The sequence below is a fragment of the Hypomesus transpacificus genome, chromosome 17, assembly GCF_021917145.1.
Source record: "Hypomesus transpacificus isolate Combined female chromosome 17, fHypTra1, whole genome shotgun sequence".
NCBI classification, from domain to species: Eukaryota; Metazoa; Chordata; class Actinopteri; order Osmeriformes; family Osmeridae; genus Hypomesus; species Hypomesus transpacificus.
In genome coordinates, this window is record NC_061076.1 from 9,039,008 (window position 1) to 9,060,504 (window position 21,497).

General features: G+C 40.5%; 3 protein-coding genes across 3 annotated transcripts; all 3 read left to right on the forward strand.

Moving 5' to 3' along the window:
- The first annotated feature begins 888 nt into the window (after window positions 1-888).
- Window positions 889-6,888, forward strand: drc3 (dynein regulatory complex subunit 3). Its single transcript, XM_047038213.1, has 12 exons — window positions 889-1,056; window positions 1,167-1,283; window positions 1,426-1,592; window positions 2,576-2,722; window positions 4,222-4,341; window positions 4,497-4,609; window positions 4,738-4,912; window positions 5,509-5,640; window positions 5,955-6,025; window positions 6,162-6,285; window positions 6,528-6,659; window positions 6,775-6,888. Exons 1-12 carry the CDS (start codon window positions 897-899, stop codon window positions 6,886-6,888), a joined length of 1,572 nt encoding a protein of 523 aa, XP_046894169.1. The 5' UTR covers window positions 889-896.
- A 1,674-nt stretch (window positions 6,889-8,562) lies between these two features.
- gid4 (GID complex subunit 4 homolog) lies at window positions 8,563-12,135 on the forward strand. The gene is made up of 6 exons (XM_047038609.1): window positions 8,563-8,955; window positions 9,507-9,566; window positions 10,107-10,214; window positions 10,304-10,405; window positions 10,488-10,618; window positions 10,899-12,135. The coding sequence occupies exons 1-6, from the start codon at window positions 8,725-8,727 to the stop codon at window positions 10,960-10,962; spliced, it is 696 nt and encodes a 231-aa protein (XP_046894565.1). The 5' UTR covers window positions 8,563-8,724; the 3' UTR covers window positions 10,963-12,135.
- A 2,130-nt stretch (window positions 12,136-14,265) lies between these two features.
- Window positions 14,266-17,721, forward strand: noxo1a (NADPH oxidase organizer 1a). Its single transcript, XM_047038608.1, has 8 exons — window positions 14,266-14,407; window positions 14,605-14,685; window positions 14,772-14,844; window positions 14,957-15,131; window positions 15,290-15,495; window positions 15,749-15,853; window positions 15,958-16,075; window positions 16,605-17,721. The coding sequence occupies exons 1-8, from the start codon at window positions 14,342-14,344 to the stop codon at window positions 17,377-17,379; spliced, it is 1,599 nt and encodes a 532-aa protein (XP_046894564.1). The 5' UTR covers window positions 14,266-14,341; the 3' UTR covers window positions 17,380-17,721.
- The last annotated feature ends 3,776 nt before the right edge of the window (window positions 17,722-21,497 follow it).

Consider the following 21,497-nt stretch of genomic DNA (forward strand, 5'->3'; position numbering starts at 1 on the left):
GGTATTGGCAAAAAAATTGTATTGCATTTTACGAATGTTGTCCAAAAAAGTCGACTATTAATTGGTTTAATTTCAATAGTCAGTAATCTATAATCTAATCTTTGTTAAAAAAAATAAGAGGAAATTGCATACAATTATATGATGAATAATTATATATAATAATAATAATAATAGGCCTACTGAAACAGATAGGCTAACACAATTTAGGAATTTAGGATCTATAATCTTAACATCTTTTAAATGAATGATCTTCCTAGATGTGTATTAACTTGATTGTCATCTAGTAAGGCATCGCTATATTTCTGAAGCTAATTAAAGTATGAGAATACATAATGGATTGTAATCATCATCATTTTGCAATAATCATTGGAGAAACGGTTCTCCCTGTTTGCAACAGTTGAATGCCTTGAATGCAGCTCAGACATACAAAGTTGCTAAGCAACCGTATACATGTCTTTCGGCGAAGAAGTTTTGGATGAAGACAGGTAGGATGGACCGTGGTTGTGGGGAATGTCGTTTGGTTTCTCTGTGGTTACCGAACAGCAAGACACAAACACAGAATAATCTCGAATGATGATTGAAAACAGTCAACTTGCTAGCTATCTTGCCAGCTGGCTTAGCTGTAGCTAGTTATTTGCACTTAGAGTACAGTACCAGATAGTTAGGCTAATTGAGACGTTGGATGGTACTGTAACTGTAGGCTGCTACTGTACTGTACAGTACAGTATTTGTTGCCGCACTGGACAGTGCACTGGATGCACTGTCCACACACACTCAAGTTTATCTAGCTACATTAGAATCAACAGTCACAGTTTTTCCTCTGTATCTTAGCCTTTTTTTAATTTCTCTCCTAAGTGTAACCGTAGCCAGAGTACAGCGTCAGTCACATTTGCAGCATGAGTTGGCTATTTGACACTGTGAAGCTTAATGTGGTGGACGAGGAGATGCTGCAGAAGGCTGTGGAGGAACAAGGCCCTCAAGAGCAGGCTGGGCGCATTGCTAAGGAAGAAGGCATCCACTATAGTGAAGTCTGCCAGTTGAGTCTGGACTACAGAAGTATGTAATGTTTGATTTAAATTAATATTTTACATTATTTGTTTACTCTGGTGCACATTGTTTCTGAAAGGGCAACAAACTTACATTCACTGTTTGCTTTTTCTGCATAGACATCAGGAAGATTGACCACCTCTGGCAGTTTACGGCCCTGACTAAACTACAGCTGGAATGCAACAAGATTAGCAAGATTGAGGGACTAGAGACTCTCATTAATCTTACAATTCTTAGTAAAGAGGCTTTTATCATCTTGTATTCATATTTTCATTTAACTGAATTTGTATTCAACTGCAGCTGATTTCTTGATTAACACTTGATCTCGGCTTCCTCCAATCTCTGTCTCTGTCTGTTTGTTCTCTCACCCTCCTCTAGACCTGTCCTTTAACAATATTGAGCTGATTGAGGGGTTAGACACTCTGGTGAACCTGGAGGACCTGAGTCTGTTCAACAATCGCATCTCTGTCATTCACAACATGGACACACTTCTAAACCTGAAACTTCTCTCTCTTGGAAACAACTGCTTGGCCCAGCTAGAAAATGTGAGCTACCTTGTATTAAATCCTCATCATGATTCAAATCCTTCACACATTATATACCGTAGGCCTACAGTTTTTGTTTAGATGATCTTATATTTCTGGCTGCTTAATGATACCTTCTCAAATAACTTATTGGGGATGTATAATTATTTATTTATTTTTATGTAGTCTTTCAGCAGGATATTAAATGACACATTATGATTATGAGGGTACAGTGCAGATAAGTAGCTCAATTTGAGGGTATTTTGATCCTTATCAGATTAACCAGTAAAGAATTCAATTTGTTCATAGTCCCTCCTTTGAATGTGAGAAACACAGGAGTGTTGACGCAAATTAAATTGGCCATCATAAGGCTTAAAAATAAGATAACATAATTTGTATTTATTTATAAAATAGAGCACCTGTAAGAGTGACTATAAAAAGAATGATCACTATAAAAGGTAATGACCGAAGTTAGAGTAGTTTTTCACAGATTTTTTAAAGATTGTTGCTTAGCCAAGTTAATTGACAAATCTGAATCCAATTTGACATGCTGAAGAAGCATCTGAAGACAAAAGCCCTTAAAACAAGCAGGAAATGAAGGCGGCTGGAGTGCAGGACTGAAATAGCATCACTGTTAAAGATACCGTATGTCTGATGATGACTTGGTCACAGACATTGCATGCAAAGGAAAAGCAACCATCTATTAAATAAGATTACTTTGTTTTACATACAGTAATGTCAATTTTCCCAAGGCCTTCTGGTGCCCTAAAATCTATGTGCTTGCTATCATTTCTAAATGGTCCATCTGAAATGTATGAACATACCCTAAAATTAAAGCCGACAGTCTTGATTTTATTTACATGCCATACTAAGTGCAGAATCCTAACAGCAAAGCATGTGCCATTGTACATTGACTTTTAGTGCTCAATGTACTGTGTACTGTACTGTATGTTAGAAGTCAGCCTATACAAAACATAACTTTTGCAATGTGATGCTCTCACCAGGTGATCTACCTCAGAAAGTTCAAGAATCTCTGCTCCCTCGATCTAGCTGGGAACTTAATCTGCGAAGCAGAGAACTACAAGATCTTTGTGACTGCATATCTCTCAGATTTGGTGTACCTGGACTACAGGTTACTGGACAAGCAGACGGTTAGTGGCAACTCATTCAAAGCTTATAAAAATATCACCACTTGAATCTTGCTAGATTACTTCTTACTAACCAGGCCAGGCTAGTCAAAGAGCCAGAGGTTTACAGGCACCTTTGTAATTGAATTTATGTGGTTTTCAAGAGTGATTTGAATTACAAGGGTTTTATGTCCATTGGTAAAGACACATAGCCTGACGTTGTCATACTCATAATTCTAGTCAGAATATGAGTCTGAGAACTCTCCGTTGGGCTTTGACTACAGGGCGTGTTTCAAACGAGCCTGGAAAACAAATGCCTCTTTGCTCAATTGGATAGATCTACAACCAATCAGAGCAACAGAGTATGTGACGTATGTTAAGCACCGCATAGTTGTTGTCAACAGAACTAAACTACAAGTAGACTTGAAGTATGCTTGAAGATTGAATCCAAACGATTTTTGCCGGTGTTGTAAAATTAATTTAAGGATAAGGGGAGTACTTGTTCACACAGTCAACCTTTTTGAGCGAAACAATAAAGGGCAATGCATATACGAACAAGTTGTCCGTTTAGGATTACAACTCCACAAAAGAAAAGGAGAAACCACAATGGCCACTAGGTTTTCATTGTGTCCTATCTTCTTCGCGACCATCAGGGCCAGATGATAAATTAAACTTTTACCGAATCCGTAGGAAGGACGGCAAAAACACATTTTCCATCGACAAATGCCTTGATTGCGTCTCTCTGTTCCTCTTTCAAAATTAATGCGCTGTCGATGTCTTCTAAAACAGACTCGATAGCAGACATAACATTCCAGATCTCCAGCGGTAGCCATGTTTGTTCAAAACGAATTCAACTTAAGCGCTGTTTTGTGACGTGGGTGATTACGTTACTGTTGATCATCTGTCCATCATCGTATAAAGCCCGCCCGCAATTTCATTGGTTCCCCCAGATTCTGGTTTTCTGTAGTTGGTCCCCAATACGAGACCCTCCAGACCCAACTTCCCGCCAAAATTTTCTTTTGGGCGGGGAGAAGTTGGGCTGGCAGCCAGGCTAAAAGACACATGCTGTGACATGAAAGGAGTTAGGCCAACAGGTGGAGGATGAAAGGGAATGTTTGTCTGTCCTGAGGCTTCTGATTACCCTGTGGGGCAACTTACCCTTGGGAGTGGGCATTTTCTACATCCTCCCAATTAAGACTTATGACCTAAGGGGGAAGTACTTGAAAAGGTCAGTTGGTGACTTAGTGATATTGAAGCAGCTGTTTGACCTTTTTTAAAACACTTATTGTTAACAATTGTGTAGAAAAATGTATTGATTAACTTTTGTTTAGAATGACCAAATGCCGTTATGAGTCCTCCAGCGGATTGGTCACAGAGCGCTTAAGTACTTTACGATACAGAATAAATCATTTGTATTAATCCGGCATCCTGACTTTTGAGCGTACAGTGCCTTTAGAATTCTTCCACTACACCTTACCCATTATTACATTCTGCCTGCCACTAAACACTGTTTTCTTGTCTAGCGAGAACAGGCTTATGGAAAATACCAGAATTCTATTGAGGAGATGAAACACAATGAGACTCAGGAGCAGAAGGCTTTGGAGGCTAAGCAAGGCCTTGAGGAGGAGCTGCAGCTACACAGGGTAACCTCCATACTCCATAGCTAGCACAGTGTCAGTGTCCCATTCTTGTGTGTATTTAACTTGAAATAAGTGCTTTCTCCTTTTTATGTATGGAAAATAAATATATTGTTTTGTGTGTATGTGTATGCATCTGTGTTTTCTTCCACTCCCTTCAGGATGCTTTTGTGGAGTTCCTGAATGGGCCATATCTGTTTGACAGTATGTATGCAGATGACCCAGAAGCAAGCAAACTGGCCTACCTTCCTGGAGTAGATGTCCTATTAGAAACATATTCTTTATGTCAATTCTCTTCATTTAAGAGGCTAAATGAATTAAACCAACAAATATATTTTTCTGTCAGGTGTGTGTTAGTGATTGGAAAAAACAGTGTGAAATGTTCCTTGACTTTGTCCTTACATACAAAAGCCAGTTGGTGGTGCTGTGTGAGCAGGTGTTTGAGATTGGCTTGGCTCAGCAGGGCCGCAGGAAGAGCGAGGTCAAATCCTTCTTTGGCTGCTCCAAAGATGCTGTGTCTGACAACCAGCAGAGAGCAGCACAGGTCGCCGCTGACTTCGAGATGACCAGGCGACAGGTGAGCTCCTGCCATAAAACCATATCGATTTCTTGTGACGTATTGAGTCTCCCATGAAACCAAAAAGTGTAAAACATTTTTTTTTAAGATTCTATCTGTTTAACCTGATGGTTTACACAAATTGGTACAGAACTAGTTCAGACACTGATACCGGTAATGGCTAAAAAGATCATGGGCTGATATTTGTTTGTGTGCAATTCCTTCCGATCAATTGTGGCTCTGTAGATGAGTATTAATTGGCTGGCAGATTAGTGGGTCACGGTTGCAGGTTTTGATGTTTAATCCTATCAGCAGAGGAATATTGACTAATCAGCTTGATGCCACCTGGGTTTCAGATGGCTTCTTTCTGTCTCATCTCCTCATTAGCAAATAGATTAAGACAGATGAAAAATGTAAACACTTAATAAGATGGGGGCTTTTTAATGAGAAGAGTTTCTCTGTGAACTCAATATTTACTGAAAGTCAAAGAGATTATAGGCAAGTGTTCCAGATCCAATACCATTATCTAAAAGTTCAGTCAGTTGACCTTTTAAAGCAGCGGTCTTAACATCTCAAAGTACCCAAATTATCATCCCTGTCCTCTGGGTACAACGCAGTGGATGGGAGAAATGCAGCAGGCTACAGACATGCACCTCCTGGAGGCCCAAGTGATGCACTGCAGTGAGGCGATCAGCTTGCTGTGCGACAGCCTCATGACCCTGGAGCTGCAGCTGGTGGACCAGCTGGAGGTGAGAGCAGGGCACGGTGGAGGGGATATACACACAGGATATATGATCGGAACTGGATAGTTGCATAGTTGTGTGTTACTTCAAATTCGTTTAGGTTCAATTGCATGCACCATATGGTACATTCGATAAGGGATTGTGTTTCTCGTGTTGCAAACTCAGCAGGAAAATCCATGTTGGATATACTGTGTTGGAAGGAACAGTATGCTACACAAATCTCTAAAGACATTGAAATCTATGTTGTTGGTTTGTAAGAAATATGTATATTAGTTTATATGTATATATTTACATTGAAATTATTTAACATCTTCTTGTAGGATATAATCAAAGACTTTGAGAGGAACATCACAGACATGGTTGCCGGGTTCGTCGAGATTGTTCAAGGAATATATCCTTTGTCCAGTTGTGGATTCCCTTTCCTTCACCACTATCAGTTATAAAAGGGTTAGGGGAACACAGTGGGACTATCTCTGTCACATGCACACAAACACAGATAGGATAGAGTTGATTTAACTCCGAAGCACTTTTGCCCAATGTCGAGACCTGGAGAACCACCACCACGAGAAGCTTTTGGAGATTGCCGTGGCAACTCTGGAGCGGGTGGCAAAGAATGAGCTGGAGGAAGACCTGCCTTATGACGTGAGAATGGTGAGTGTCTGACTCAAGATGGTTACTGTGCTTTTGGTGTGGGAGACCCTCCCCCTAACATTCATTTACCTGGGGTACTTAGCATTGGGTTCGTCTTTGGAGTGGTTTTGCACATGACAAGGATGTTCTCCACCAGCTATGAACTCTCATAATTATTCTGTGTATTACTCCAGCAACGCTGCATAATTCTTTACGATTAATCCATCTCTCTTACAATCTTTAGTATACTGTGTGTCTTCCAGCTGTTTGTAGACAAGGACACAGTGATCAACGCAGTCAGTGCCTCTCACGACACACATCTTCTCAAGATCGACAACCGGGAGGATGAGCTAGTGACCCGCATTAACAACTGGATGGGATCTCTCATGAAATCGGTATGAAGAGTAAGACACATAGACACACACATACCAAATGACCAAAGTTTTGCTGGTAGAGAGTAGTATTTACGTATAATTTCTGATTTTTACTCCTGTTTGCTCATTCCTTCAGATCCAAGATGCGGAGGTAAAGAGGAATCGGAAGCGTATCTCAGAGATCCACAATTACGTAGACTATGTGAGAAATCAACTGGATGAGATGCAGCAACAACACGAACACCCCTGAAGATGCACAATCCAGACCATAATGACATTCATGATCACATTTCTGAAAAATTCTGTTTTGATAAAAAAAAATGGTATTTAATATTGTTTTCTGGTAATGCATTAGGAGAAGCAACTGTGATAGAAGCCAAAGTGCTTAGAGAAGAAACTGTGGAAGCCAAAGTGCTAAGTTATGTATTTATGATTTATAAGAATTGAATTACAACCACATTCTGCCATCTACAGTTATTTGGTGTGTGTTTTACAGAGTCAAGTTCATTTTATTTATCCCACTAGGGGAAATGTGTTTGTAGACAGGTATTAAAACACATTCAATCCATCAGAAATACTACATAAACAGCATACCTGACACCACACAGAGACAACAAAACAATACAGTACACTTCATGTTGAAACCCAGAAATAAGTTTTGTCAATTAATACTTAGTGCCATTCATTAATGCAAATGTAGCCTCCCAAAAGCAAAACAAACCAAAATCCCTTAAGTCAACAAAGTATTTTTGCTCTGTGGGTGGACACTATACCGTCTTCCTGAAGGCAATAGCTCAAACTCCCCCTTGATGGGATGGTCAGTACAAGCCTGGGCCTTTCTTACGACTTGCCTAACATAAAGCTCAGAGAGCTGATCGAACTTGGTTTTACCCCAATGACTTTACTGACCACTCTGACAAGCCGGATTAAGCCTGTTCTTATTAGCCAGATTCAGATTCCCAAACCACACCACAATACAAAAGGTCAGCACCGATAGAAAAGTTCTATAAAACAGTCTTCATTTGGTGCACACCTTAAGAGACCGAGGTGAAATCAGTTTAATATTCGAGATTCAACAGACATTCATATTCGTACCTCTGTTCAAGCTCCACGTCATATTTAGGACCGGGGTAAAAGAGTAGACAGTCCGAATGTTTCTTCAATATCTTTGTCAAAATCAACCATGCAATTTGATTTTAATTTATTGGCTATGGGTTAATCAATTATCAACTTTATCACCAAACCAAAGCTTGGACAACTTGGTCTGCTAATATTACAAGATTGTGCAACAAGTTTGAAGTTTGTATGTTCGATTTTTGATAAAGATATTGAGGAAATACTTGAACATGTGTGTTTTTATTGATTTATTGGCTATGGCCCTGGTTAATCAATAATCGTCTTTATCACCAAACCAAAGCTTGGAAAACTTTTTTCCCTTGAATGTGAAATCAATGTGATTGAATGTGTTTTAATACCTGTCTACAAACACGGTCCCTAAATTTGACGCGGAGCCTGAACGGAGGTACGAATATGAATGTCTTTTGAATCTCAGATATGAAACTGATTTCATCTCGGTTTAAAAGAGTGCAAATGATTGTGAGTTGGAGTAAAAACCCCGTTTATTAGTCTTTAATCTCTATGCAACCTTACACACATTTGTTTCGTCTGTCACATTCAAGTACAATCAAACCTGAAAACATGACCTAAAAAATGCTGGTGGATACCGTTCACTGAAGTAATGTTCATCACGTGATCTTTGCTTTACAGCAAATACCTTACTACTGTTCAAGCCCTCTTTGGTACGTTGGGTTGGCAAATAAGCGAATACATGTCCCAAAATACATTTCGGTAAAGTAGCCAATAAGATTCTAATTCAAAATACATGTGTGTAACTTTAACCAATAGAATCAAATTATGCTGATTTCTGTTTCAGTTTTCCAATTTCCACTAGTTTAGCAACCATCAGCCATAGTCAGCGTTCCAACTAGGCAAAGCAAGCCTGGTACCGGGGTGGACCAGTTTTTTAACTGGCGGACCGCTGGGTCAGTAACCCTTCTTTCTCCAACTGTTTTCTGACTGAAGGTTCATGACTGTTGCGGTCGGTGACACTGACGCGCTAGCGCTCATCATGCCGGTCCGTACGGAGTGCTGTGGCAGCCCAGTTGCGGCCCGTCTATCCTCGGCCTCACTTATCCCTCCGCCGCCGATTAACACGCAACAGCCGGGCGTGACTACTTCGCTCCTGTACAGTGGCTCACAGTTTCGGGGACATCAGAAGAGCAAAGGAAATTCATATGACGTTGACGTCGTTTTACAGGTGAAGTGCAGACTGTACTGCCACATTCATGCAGCACTACAGTAGTTGATCAACAAAATGTTCATTTCCTGTGAACAATGTTTTACATTTTTGTATTACCAGGTAGCTGGCAGTAGGTTAGCCTAACGCTAGTCAGCATGGAAGTAGCATTGCAGAGTTTACCATGTATGGATGACACATTAGAACTCAGCATTTGAGACCCGTTGGCAAACCGTAGCAAATGCCACCACTGACACTGTTACCTGATTTAGAAAGCAAGTCTGGTGGACTACCTAGTCTTTTCAAACACTTGATAAACGAATATGCAAGCTAGTTACCGACTGACTGGCATTGCTTTTCGTTTAGCTATTTGGTGATGTAAACAATCGCGTGTCTCCTAACCGTTAAACTGACATAACATAATGTTTGCAGATGTAGTCCTAATGTGGCTGACAGACCTTTAACTGCATTGCTTATTAATAAAACACACAAAATGTAAGTTTATTCTTCAAAGCTGATGTTTCTGTTACATACTTTTGTGCATGACAATTAACATTGTGTTTAACTCACAGCACGTGACAATGGAGGACTCCTATCTGTGTGGATACTTGAAGATCAAAGGCCTAACAGAGGTAAAGATGACTAGAACGGGGTTCCCACTTCAGGCATGAATTTGTTATCATAGCTTAATTGGCGCTGGTAGTCAGTTGTCTGAGAACATGTAGGCTAGGTTACATATGCAGAGTCCTCACAATAAACTGCACATCACAAAATAACAGTTGTAAGGAAGCACACAAGTCCTTCTGTGCAAGAAAAATAGTTTTAGCCTAATCATGTTAACAACAAGCTATTACCACTGTAACAAACATTATGGGCTCTTCCATACAACTTCCTTCACAAACACAGTTTGACCAGCCCACTATCATATTGTTTGCAACCTGGATACTCTTTTCAGATACTGTGCTGTATAGTCCCTATCCTCCATGAGAAAGATGCTAATCCATGTGTGACAGGCGCTGGGTCAGCTCTAATTTAGCTTGGCATATTTCATAGTAACAAGTAGCTGGGGTTAAACAGTATTGTAAATGGGAGTGTTTCTGAATTGTCTGTTTTTTGTTTGGACATTGGTTTTCTCTTTCTCTTCATATTTTCTCTCTCTCTCTTCCGCATAGGAGTATCCTACTCTCACCACGTTCTTCGCCGGTGAAATAATAAGCAGAAAGAGGCCTTTTTTAACTAGAAAGTGGGACGCTGATGAGGATGTTGACCGGAAACACTGGGTAGGTTTACTGAAAGGCTTGGAAGTGTCCAGGTTTTTAAGTTTGTCTGCTCATTGTTACCAATGGAGTGTTTTTTTCTGTTTTGCCAGGGCAAGTTTCAGGCTTTCTACCAGTACGCCAAAAGCTTCAACTCGGACGACTTTGACTACGAAGGGCTGAAGAACAGTGACTTTGTCTTCATGAGGTGGAAGGTATAGGGAACATTTGTTGAGTGTCTCTCTCTGTTTCTGTAATTGTTTACCTTTGACTTCACCCAGTGTCTCTGGCCTACAGGAGCAGTTCCTAGTACCGGATCATACCATCAAAGACATCAGTGGAGCCTCTTTTGCTGGCTTCTACTACATCTGCTTCCAGAAGTCTACTGCTACTATCGAGGGCTACTACTACCACAGGAGCTCCGAATGGTAGCTAGCCACACTACTACTGCTGCTAGTACTGCTGCTACTGCTGCTACTACTACTGCTACTATTGGTAGCATTACACTACAGCTGCTGTTTCTTTATTGCATCTGTGACCACTTACCAATGTTCCTAATCCAACCTTTTAACTACAACTATTGTGCAATATGCTAAGTAGCTATGAGCTATTCTGAATGAGCAGTTGAAGAATTCCCCTTGTTTGGATTTAACCCCAATGTTGTGTTTTCTACACTGATCTTTTCCTCTTCCCTCTTGTTTCTCCCAGGTACCAGTCGTTAAACCTCACCCATCTCCCTGAACACAGTATGCCTATCTATGAATTCCGGTGACACCCAAACCCCTGGGACTACTGGATAGGACAGGTTGATTGGCACTGCCCTATAGACAAATGGAGGGAGGAGGTCAACTATCCAGGCATGCCAAGGGGGGATGTACCAGTCTGGTCTGTTGATTGGCGAGAGAGACACGCACACAGATGGGCAGGCGGATGGAAATGCGTGGTGAGATCAAGGATGTGGTTGCTGACAGAAAGGCACATATCCCAGTTTGACTCAATCTGGATGTTGCATCAACTGGGATACAAAGCAACGTGACTTTGTTCATTTTTCCCTATTTTTCTAAGGACAGATCTTAAGAAATCCTCTTGTCAGCCTCTTTTCGACTGCTCTGTTCTTTCAGTTTGGGATAGTCAGAATGTTAACTGCCAATGTTGTTTTGTTTTTTTTGTCTTGCCTTGTGGTTATGGGTTGTTGGGTCATTGGAGCAGTATCTGTCGAGGAGAGAAATATATCGAAAGATTGGAATTTCCTTTGAGTTTTATGTTCATATACTTTGAAGACATTGCAATGAGGCTTAATTGAGAGGGATGTAGCCTGAGGGTGAACTAGGGATGTTGATGACCCTCTGTTAGAAGGTCACATGAATAATATTGACAAGAGTGACCTTTTGCAAGTGTTCCACAAAAGCAATTGACTCTGGGTTTGATACATGAGTAGGCCAGCGATGATGCTGACAGGCTGTTGCCTGTTAGTTAGAGAGGTTGCTAGCTAGTGTGGGAGTTCGAGAGAAACTGTTGAAGCAGTTAGGGCATCGGCCATGCCGATGTCTGTGTTGGCTGTGTCCCAAGGGTGAAGCGGTAGCTATATTGTTGAAGCGAATTCTTCTGACTGTAGTAGGACCCATGCATAGTGTATATTAGTGTCTATTTTCAAGCTGCTAATGTAATTAAAAGAAGAAAGCCTCTCCTACCTATCGCCTCAAGCGAACAGCTAAACGCTTTAACATTGCTTCTCTCATTGTTCTATGCAAGTACACAATGGCTGCCGGTTAATAATCCAGTGGCACAAAAAAAACGTTCCATTTTTATTTTCAGAGATGATTTTTAAAATATTATGATGAGCGATCACACAAACAGAGATTATTTATTGACAGTAAATGTTGTTGATTTGTATACATGAATACACATACCTATAAAGATGGAAATAAAAAAGATATTTTGTTTATTTTTATCCACCAGTTTTTGAAACAAAATACTCAGTTGTCCTCTGCAGTAGCCCTAAATTTTAGTGAAACTTTATTTATCAGGCAGCTTCATTCGCATTAAATTCTTATGATGGCCTGACATTGGAATGCGAGTGTGAACTATGTGGTCATGAGGTTCCTTGTCATTTCTAAATCTGCTAATGTCTGATGTGTGAACTGCATAGCCTACATCCTTCCCAGAACTTCTCATTATACCAATGCACAAGAGGCCCTAAAGGATCAGTTTGGTCGTCTCCATCAATCTTAAAACGACCAGAAAGGTCTTCAAGACATTCACATTTCCATGTGTGAAGAGATGTTTTTTGTGACTAAGGAAAACCATAGCTGCCTTAAATGTAAAATGTTTTACAAAGCACCATTACAGTATCCTTTTCTTTTTCTATTTGAGAGGTTGGCTCTCGAGTGTGGAAACCTGTTTGTGTGATAAGGGAGAATTACGTCTAGGAGGGAATACTCTGGCCCGGTAAACCATCCTGATCTCTACAGCAAACATCTGTTTCACTCCATAGGTCTGTCTGGAATTTGACATTGCAACATTTTCGCTTTAGATCACGGCAAGTTGACTGGAGGTTGGTCCGTTGACGTGTTTAGCTTCATGTTTGCAAATCCCACTGGTGACGCCCCATGGTTCAGTGAAACGAAAAAGGAGATATGTTTGTCAAAGACCTGATATCAGCGATTCAGCAAGTCTGGAATGGTTGACAAGTTGTGAAATATGAAGCGGAACTACTAAGCCTACCTCAGTAGTTGTATTAGTAGTATTTCAAGCAAGGTGTCATTACTGACCTATGTATAGGCATATGGATATAGGCTGTATGACTAAAGACACATTTGGAAATTGCTGCTTTAGACAGTATTGCTCAAAAGTTATTTAAGTGAGAAATGTTATCAGGTTTGAAGATGCATAACAAACTGAACTGCCGACTTTGATCATGTAATTCTTCTGACCAAACAAAGAATGCATGTAAAATTTGACAAGACAGTGTTTGCTTAAGAGATATATTTGAGATTGAGAATAAAGTTTGAATAATATATGCTTGGCAATGTGCAGTTATCATTCAAAGACATGATGCAGACCATATCACAATCATTTCAAATTCTTTTTTTTTGCCTTTCCTGGCTTTTTTTTAAACCGAAAGACAGTTGGAGAGAGACATGCAGGAAATGAAATGGCCTGGGCCAGAATCAAACCCAGGCCCCTGTGTTACGGCCTCTCCCTAAATGGTATGTGCTCTACCTGGTGAGTCACCATAGTACCCCATAAACCATCATTTAAGGAGTTAAGTATGAAACAAAAACTTTTATTACATTTATGTGGACAAGCTACGATGTATATAAATGAGAAAATGACATGAATAGAGAGAATTAGAAACAGAAAGTACTTTTGTTGTTTGACCAGTAGATGGCAATGGTGTACTATTAAATAGTCAGTTTTTTAAAAAGTTTTTTACGTTAACTGGTTTTGAGTAATATTGTATGTTGAGTACTATTCTGATGACATACTGAGTTTGGACAGAGTGTATTGGAAATTCTCACTTTTTTTCTCATTTTTTATATTCAAGGTATGAACGTTTCTAAACACAGTATTCCTGTGTATTTTGTATTCGATATGCCAGAAGATCTAAAGTAAACTATATGAAATGAGCAAAATTGAAATTAAAGAAGCTATCTCATGCTGACTTAAAGGTACGGGACAGGCAGATTGCCACTGGTTAGTCGTACAGTAGTATTATGTCCTGTTGTCTAAGGCATTGAGTTTCTCAATTTCATATTTAACTTGTGACACCTCACACAAATTGTGTGTTCCATTGTAAAGTATTGAAAGGTGGTGTATTAATCACAAACCCCTTCTTGTATTCAAGTATTATAAAGTGTTATAAAAGTATTCAAGACTCATTACTGATAAAAGGAATTTAGGGCTGAAAGATTTTTTATTTATTTGGAGTACATTCGGTGGGTGAGTTGGTGTGTAGAGTAAGGATATATGCTTCCAATGATTTCTCATCACTTGTGTAGGCCTACGTACTTCTCACGTACTCCACGGAGTCACGCCTTCAACTCGGAGGAATATATGAACCTGTGCCACCGGCCCACGGCGTTCAATAGGTTAGCTATCCTCTGTGCAAAGCGCAAAACTCACCAGGAGTAAACTCTTTAGCAATAACAATGGAAGCGCAACGATATCCAATCAGAGTCAGGATGATTGGCTTGGTGCAAAAAGAAAAGACCAAAGTAAGTATAATATATTTACATAAAGCTTTAGGCCTACATCAAATGTTTGTTCTTTTTACTTTACAAAATTATTTTCATATAGGCCTATTTGCTATTTTATTATTCTTTGTGTGTACAGTTTTCGTTTTGCAAATAGACTAAAACGTTTAGACTTAAACAAGATTTCAGAATAATTTAGCATTTTAATTTGCTTTTAGATGTTTATGACATCGGTGCTTTGGTCAGACCAGAGTGACATAGTTGTTTACAGAAGTTGTGACGACTTCAAGAAACTTCACGTGAGTTACTTATATAACTAAATCACAAATACGACTTCAATACACACAATTATTCTTAATCGTATATTTAACTATTTGTTGAACAGAAGCAAATGAAGAAAGCATTTCCTCCTGCAAACCATCTGAAAAAATCGGACAGAACGATTCCAAAATTTAAAAGTAAGATTGTGTCCTTTTATTTTATAATTGACTAATTGTCTTGCTTTGTTTAATTTTCTATGCTACATTCATTCTATATTATTAAACCCATGTTTCACATTTCATTTTTAAGACAAAGGCAAGGGATCTCTGAAGGGCATCAACAAGACAGTTATGTGCCTCAAATTTCTGGAAAAGTATTGCAGCGAACTCCTGAGCTGTGACCCGCGCGTGTTACTGAACTCTGAGCTAATCCAGTTCTTCCATCCCAAAGACCAAGACCTCAATCCTGACTTTGCCAAGAATAGGTAATTAGAGGCTACCGTGTACTATTTCAACAAGTGGTTGAAACATTTAGATTTACGCACGCATTACGCATATGCTTAACGGGCTATAAACCAATGCGTTTATGACCGTTTAGATTGGTTTCAGATTCCAAAAGTTCACAAATATTTTATTTCCCCAGCATCGTGATTATGCCCTCACAGGACACCATCGAAGACAACGGAAGGCTAGGCTCCGGTGGACATGACAAAAATGGCAACGTGACGCAACCGTTCGTGACCGAGGCATACAGGTGTCTGTCCCCCTACGAGACAAAGGACACCAAGAATCGACCTTTCAAAGTAGCGCTTGACGAAAATGTTGACGTACTCATCAAAGACAAAGCAGGTGAAACCATTTTTGCTGTTGAAGGAGTTAGGTGGCGCCAATTACCATGCGCACGTATTTTGTACTACCATGGCCGCAAAATCGTCCTAGAAACACTTTTCAACATTCTTCAATGTATTGTTTGAATCGCTTAATGCTCATTTCCTCGTATTAACTTATAAAGGATGAACCTGTATTAGTTTAGGCCTTCTGCCTAGTGAAAGGTATATGTCCATCAATCTCATTGCTTCCTCCTCTTTCTCTGCATATACAGGCTGGTGGCTTGTTGAGAATGAGGATAAACGATTGGCCTGGTTCCCAGCCCCCTACCTGGAGAAGATTGGGGATGAAAATGACGGATTTGTGACCCATGGAGAAAGTAAGTGACTGAACACATTGGCTAGGTTGGAATTTTTTGAAGCAAATTTTCTAATGACACAACACTTAAACAAAATATGTCTAACATGGGTCCTCTGAATCTAGATGCCCTCTACTGTGCTGTGAAAAATTACAAGGCTATCAATAGAGACGAGGTGTCTTTAGAAATGGGTACAGTGGTGGAGGTCCTGCAGAGGTCTGATAATGGCTGGTGGCTCATAAGGTAGGTTACATCACAATGTAGAGCATGTTATTCATTACCATGTAGGTAATCAATATCACTGCACTACATGGTTTCCTGGAAAGGATTGTCTAGCCATGGTCTACTATGTCACTTTCAGTACAATTTATCAAAAATATTTGTTGTCTCTTGTTTAGGACACTGTTTAGTACGCTGGCCTTAAGACTTAGTTAACAAGAATGCCGTTACATTATTTGTTGCTCCTTGATTGTTAAATGCCCATTAAAGGACTTTGTGTTTGCTTACATTCTATGGATTAAACAGCCTCATAATTTTAGACAAATTGAGTTCAAATTACAAACACTAAAGACTTGGGGTTTTATTTGTTACCATAAGTAACACTTCGGTTTCCTGTAAAAAAAAAATATATATATAAGCTGACAATACTGATCTACGATAATCACAATCATAGTCTTTGGTATTCTTGAATACCCGAGATGGTTGTGCTTTGGTATCCTTGACACTACCTAAAGCTCATGTCTGTCTTCGAATCCTTCTCTTCTTCTCCCAGACACAACAGTGAGACTGGCTACGTTCCCGTCATGTACCTACAGCCCTACAACAACCCCCTTGGGCGCCTGGTCACCTTGCAACAAGACTTAAGAGGATCTAACCTCCCGCAGGCCACCCTGCAGGTCCCCGGGCCCTCCCTGGCCAGACAATCCCAAGAGCACAGCCGATCACAGAGCAACCTCCTACAGCCCTCTGGCCTTAAACCATTTTCCACCAATCACCTTCATCCTGCCATTAAGAACATGTCCCGTTCTCTGAACGTTTTATCGGAGCCCCACCCAGAGCCACGCCCAAAGCACCACCCAGAGCCCTGTCCTCAAACAATTTCCACCATGGGCCAGCAAGCCCCCACTATCATGGTGGTGGAGGACGTGGAGGGAGACAGGCGTGGGAGGAGCCTGACAGCTAGCAGCTATGACAGCCAGGGCAGCCAGGACAGCAATGACAGCCTGGGCAGTGACTTCAGCTCCTGCTGCTGTGGTTCCTCTCTCAACCTGAGCAGCGGGAACATGGACGAGGCACTCCGCCTGAGCAGGACTCTGCCCCCCATGGTGATGGACCACCTCAGCCCTGACGGAAATGGAGGCCTGCAGACCAAAGGAAAGATAACGGCCAGCAGGTCTGACCCTAACCTGTTTAAGATGCCCACCACGCCCAGGGTGCCCCCCAGGCCCCGGGAACATGAAATCCTGTCTCGCTGTACCACAGTCACCCGCAAGAATGTCTCAAAGGCCAAGGTGTTGCCAGTTCCCACCGAGATAGCCAGCCACTGAGGGAGTGGTGCCAGCAACACGGTGGCAGGATGGTCATGAGGAAGTGAATGAAGACTGGTTTGAGATCAACTTGTGAGACTGTTTGGACGTTTTTTGGTTGATTATTGTGCTTGGCTTTGTATTATGGGTAGCGTAAGGGTTCCCATTATTGTCCAGCTAGCTCTCGACGCTCGTCAGGAATTTTACAAAAATATAGATATAATACAAATTTGTCACAGCATAGTACCTTACTATATAGATACACACCTATAACATTCTGGTTTTAAAATCCAATGCGTGTTTATATATTTAAATATCAAAGTAAGAGGCTGTAATTTGGTTGGTAGGAATGTTGGAGAGTTTGAATGGACATTAATGGGTCTCCTCACTCTAACCTCCCTACATACTGTAGGTATGGCATGGTCATTCACCTTGTTGCCATGTTGCCACATGGCACATGTATGCCAATCACGCTACTGTCAAGGGTTGATCTGTCTACTGTCGCTACCCACGCTACTGTCTACTGGTTGCTCTTTCAGTAACATTGCACTACTGTACCTCGCCACCAGGCTCCTGTTTGGTCATTGACAAAGTCACTGATCTGTAAATTTGCACTACTGCACTGTACTCCATTTAGGTTAGATTAGTTTATAGGGTTGTAACAGGTTTTTTTTTTTTTTTTTTTTTTTTTTTGTGTATTAGGGTTAGTATAGCGTACTATTTATTGTTATCTGTAATTTAGGAAGTTTTAGTGTTAGGGTTAGTATAGTCGTTTATTTATTGCTATCTGTATATTTAGGAAGTTCACTTATCTAAGCTCAGCATAGATGTAAATTTGTTCTGTGTACTTATATGTTATGTTATGCCAAGTGCTTGCGTTGTCTTGTCTTAAGAATTTCAGTGCCCAGTCTAACCTTGTGTTGCTCTGTGCACCTGACAAATAAAAGACTTGAACTTGAACTTGAACTTGAACTTGATCGTTGAAGGGACTGTGAGGATGATTTGGCTTCTTGTTCACCACTTGAAGCGTACGTCCACTTTTGGACACTATCAAAAACAAGGTTTATGACAACAGTGTCCAAGCAATTTGGTTCACTAAACAGTTGGTGGGAATGTAGAATGAGTTTGAAGAATAGTCCAGAGTTTAGAACTATTATAAGAATGGTCATCTCCTATGGTATTCTTGAAAAATATTTTGAAAACCTTTTTGGCAGTTATCTTCTGTTCTATTTAATGTATATAAGCCTGAACATTTTGTGTTGTGTGGTTTGGTGATTTTTTTGTGAAATCATATCTAGAATTAATATGACTGCTTAAGTGTCTTTCTTTCCAAATTGTATAATTTTTTTATGAAGCTAAAGGATACTAAAACAAGGAAGAAAGAATTATAAGAACATTTATCAGTTATGATACTTTTGATGTTTCTTTTGTCTATGGGGTTCTATCCGCACACCATATTTATATCAGTCAGAAAGGTTGTCAGTTTTCTTAGACTGTACTGCAATGAGTAATAATAAACAATAGTTGTAGAAAACTTGTCTGTGTTTACATTTAGTTAGTTAGTAATTTTCTTTGTTGACGGGCTCTGGTAGTTCTTAAGCGGGTCCTAGCTCATTGGGCGCCCGGGCAAGTTTATCACTTGCAACCCCCCCCCCCCCCCCCCCCCCCCCCCCTTGTGCCGCCCCCTACCCAGCCGGCCGAGAGTACGGAACGACGACCGCTACTACCTGGAAAATGCTGCACGGCACCGTCTCAGCAAGCAGGGCTGCCTGCAGCTGCCTGAAGGGGGCGCCAATATGCCAATTCCCCACAAAGTGAAATGATAGCTAAGAGAAAACTGCGCAGAGATTATTATTTTTTTTTTAATGCTTGTGCGCCCCCCACGTGACATAAAAAATTGCCGCCCCGGGCGGCTGCCCGGTCCGCCCGTGCCTAAAACCGCCCCTGTTCTTAAGAGACATGTACGAGGGTTCTTTTCACGAACATGTTGGGAAACGCGTGAGAAATAACGATGGTTCGTTATTTTGCTCGTATATAACCCTCGTAACAGCTAAGATCCATCTTTATTGGCAGGGGCGTCGTTAGACCCTTTTTACTGGGGCACGTGCCCCAGAATAAATCTGCTGTGACCCAGTAAAATCTAAAGTTTGAGTTTTAACAATTTACTTTATTAGTCAGTGCATTACTAATTTAGATTGATAATCCCTGAAAGAATAAACGCAGTATCCCAATCAAAGCAGTTTAACCGAAAACACAAACCGATGCACGCAGAGTTCCATGTCAGCGCACTTTTCTGAGCTTGCCAAATATAGCCACTGCAGCACGCACACAGTCCGTGTTGGACTCGGCACACAAGTCAGAATTCGAGGTAGGCTAAGAAATCATTACAAAACTGAAGAAAGTTTGTAAATGATAGGCCTAGCGATCAACTTATTTTGACTAAAACAAAAACAATATTACATGAAGCTAAAGAAAACAGGTTATTTGCACTTATATGAATGCGAAAAAAGTGTGCACTTGCATTACCGTATTTTTTTTTAATAAAGCCGCAGTTTATACCCCAATTTTACATTTTTATTGTGGTGGTGAGGTTTACATTTCAATGTGGCTTATAGCACGTTTTTATGACAAAACAACAGTATAAACACTTTTTTCGTGAATGCTATTTAACCCGTTAAAGAAAAGCGTAGCACATATGTGATTGTTTGAATGCGGGTCTCACAGCGTAACATCGCGTATGCGATTTCGAACATTTCCATCTGAATATTTTCCGATGGACAAAAACTATGCCACAAACGCTTTAGTATGCCTTCAAAATGCACTAATGAGAAGACTAACAAGTAGCTTGGTAGTAGCATTGAGTATAGCTAACTTAGCCCGGAAGCTAACTAAAGCTAGCTAGCTACCGTTTCGGAAAAATAACTTATGCTAAGGGGACAGTCTAAAAAGGTCAATATAGTGATACAACACCGGCAGTTAACCGCGTCTCCCCTGGAGTTCTTAGTCGGCCACTTATCAATCAAAAAAAAGAAAGGGTCTATACAATAGCCAATCGGATAATAGCACCATTGTATCTGGGTAAGATTTAATGCAACAACCAATGGAAAAAAAGCATATCCTGCAATTTTTCGTGATTCTGCTAAGTCTTCCGAAAGTTTTGTTCACCTACAAAGCAAACCGCTGGAGCTCGAGCATCACTTCGAGCACAGTCATGATCTCCTGTTTTAATGTTACAACAAATTCACAACTTGTTTGACACAAACAATGACAACATCACAGCTGTTAAAAAAAAATTCCCAGATAATTAGCATCAGTTTTTCACGAGTCTCTTAACCAACAGTTTTACAGCCTGTTCACTGACTACACCTGCTCAGAACAAGTAGTTCATAGATATAGCCATTGTGTATCGGTGAAACTCACTCTTAGGTAACTTAAACGCCACCCGCATCAATAGTTATGGCTTTTTGTTGGCGTAGTTGGTAGTGGCGCTGTCAGGCCAAATAGTGTCCTAGGGCCAAATAGTGTCCTACCTGACGTCACAATGCCGTTCCGAAGCAAGGTCCGTTGCTATGCCGACCTTAAATTCCTGAGATATTTACGCGTGCTTGCAGGAAACTGTCATGGTTGCTATACTGGTTACTAGGTAGGAAGTTTTGTATTTAGGCTTATGTAAACCAGTTTATTCTACTCTACTATTTAAAGTTTTCACTCGTTTGATAGCTAGTGCTAGCTGTCTAATTGTTTTCGTCAAAAGAATTCACTTATTTAGCATCAATTTTAACAGACCGGGAAGGCAACACGTATAGTATTCTACCTGCGCGCGTTGCTGTCTCAGGAATGTCGAAAATATGTCATATTTTATTATTATACCCTGGCCATGGATGCATTAATCATTGCTGCCTTTCAAAGATGTCAGGTAAAAAGCAATTAATGAATTTTGAGGGGGGGGGGGGGGAATGTCACTCTTGCCTGTCTTCAAAACTTGAGAGCCCTGTCAAAATGACGGCAGCGGTCTCTGCCGATATCAGAGTTGAGGAATTTCTCCAAGCTCGATTTTATTAAAAAAATGAGTTAATAGCAAGAGGGAGGTCTACGCCAGACTTGATGGACTACTGCTGCTAAAGGGACAACACGTTTTC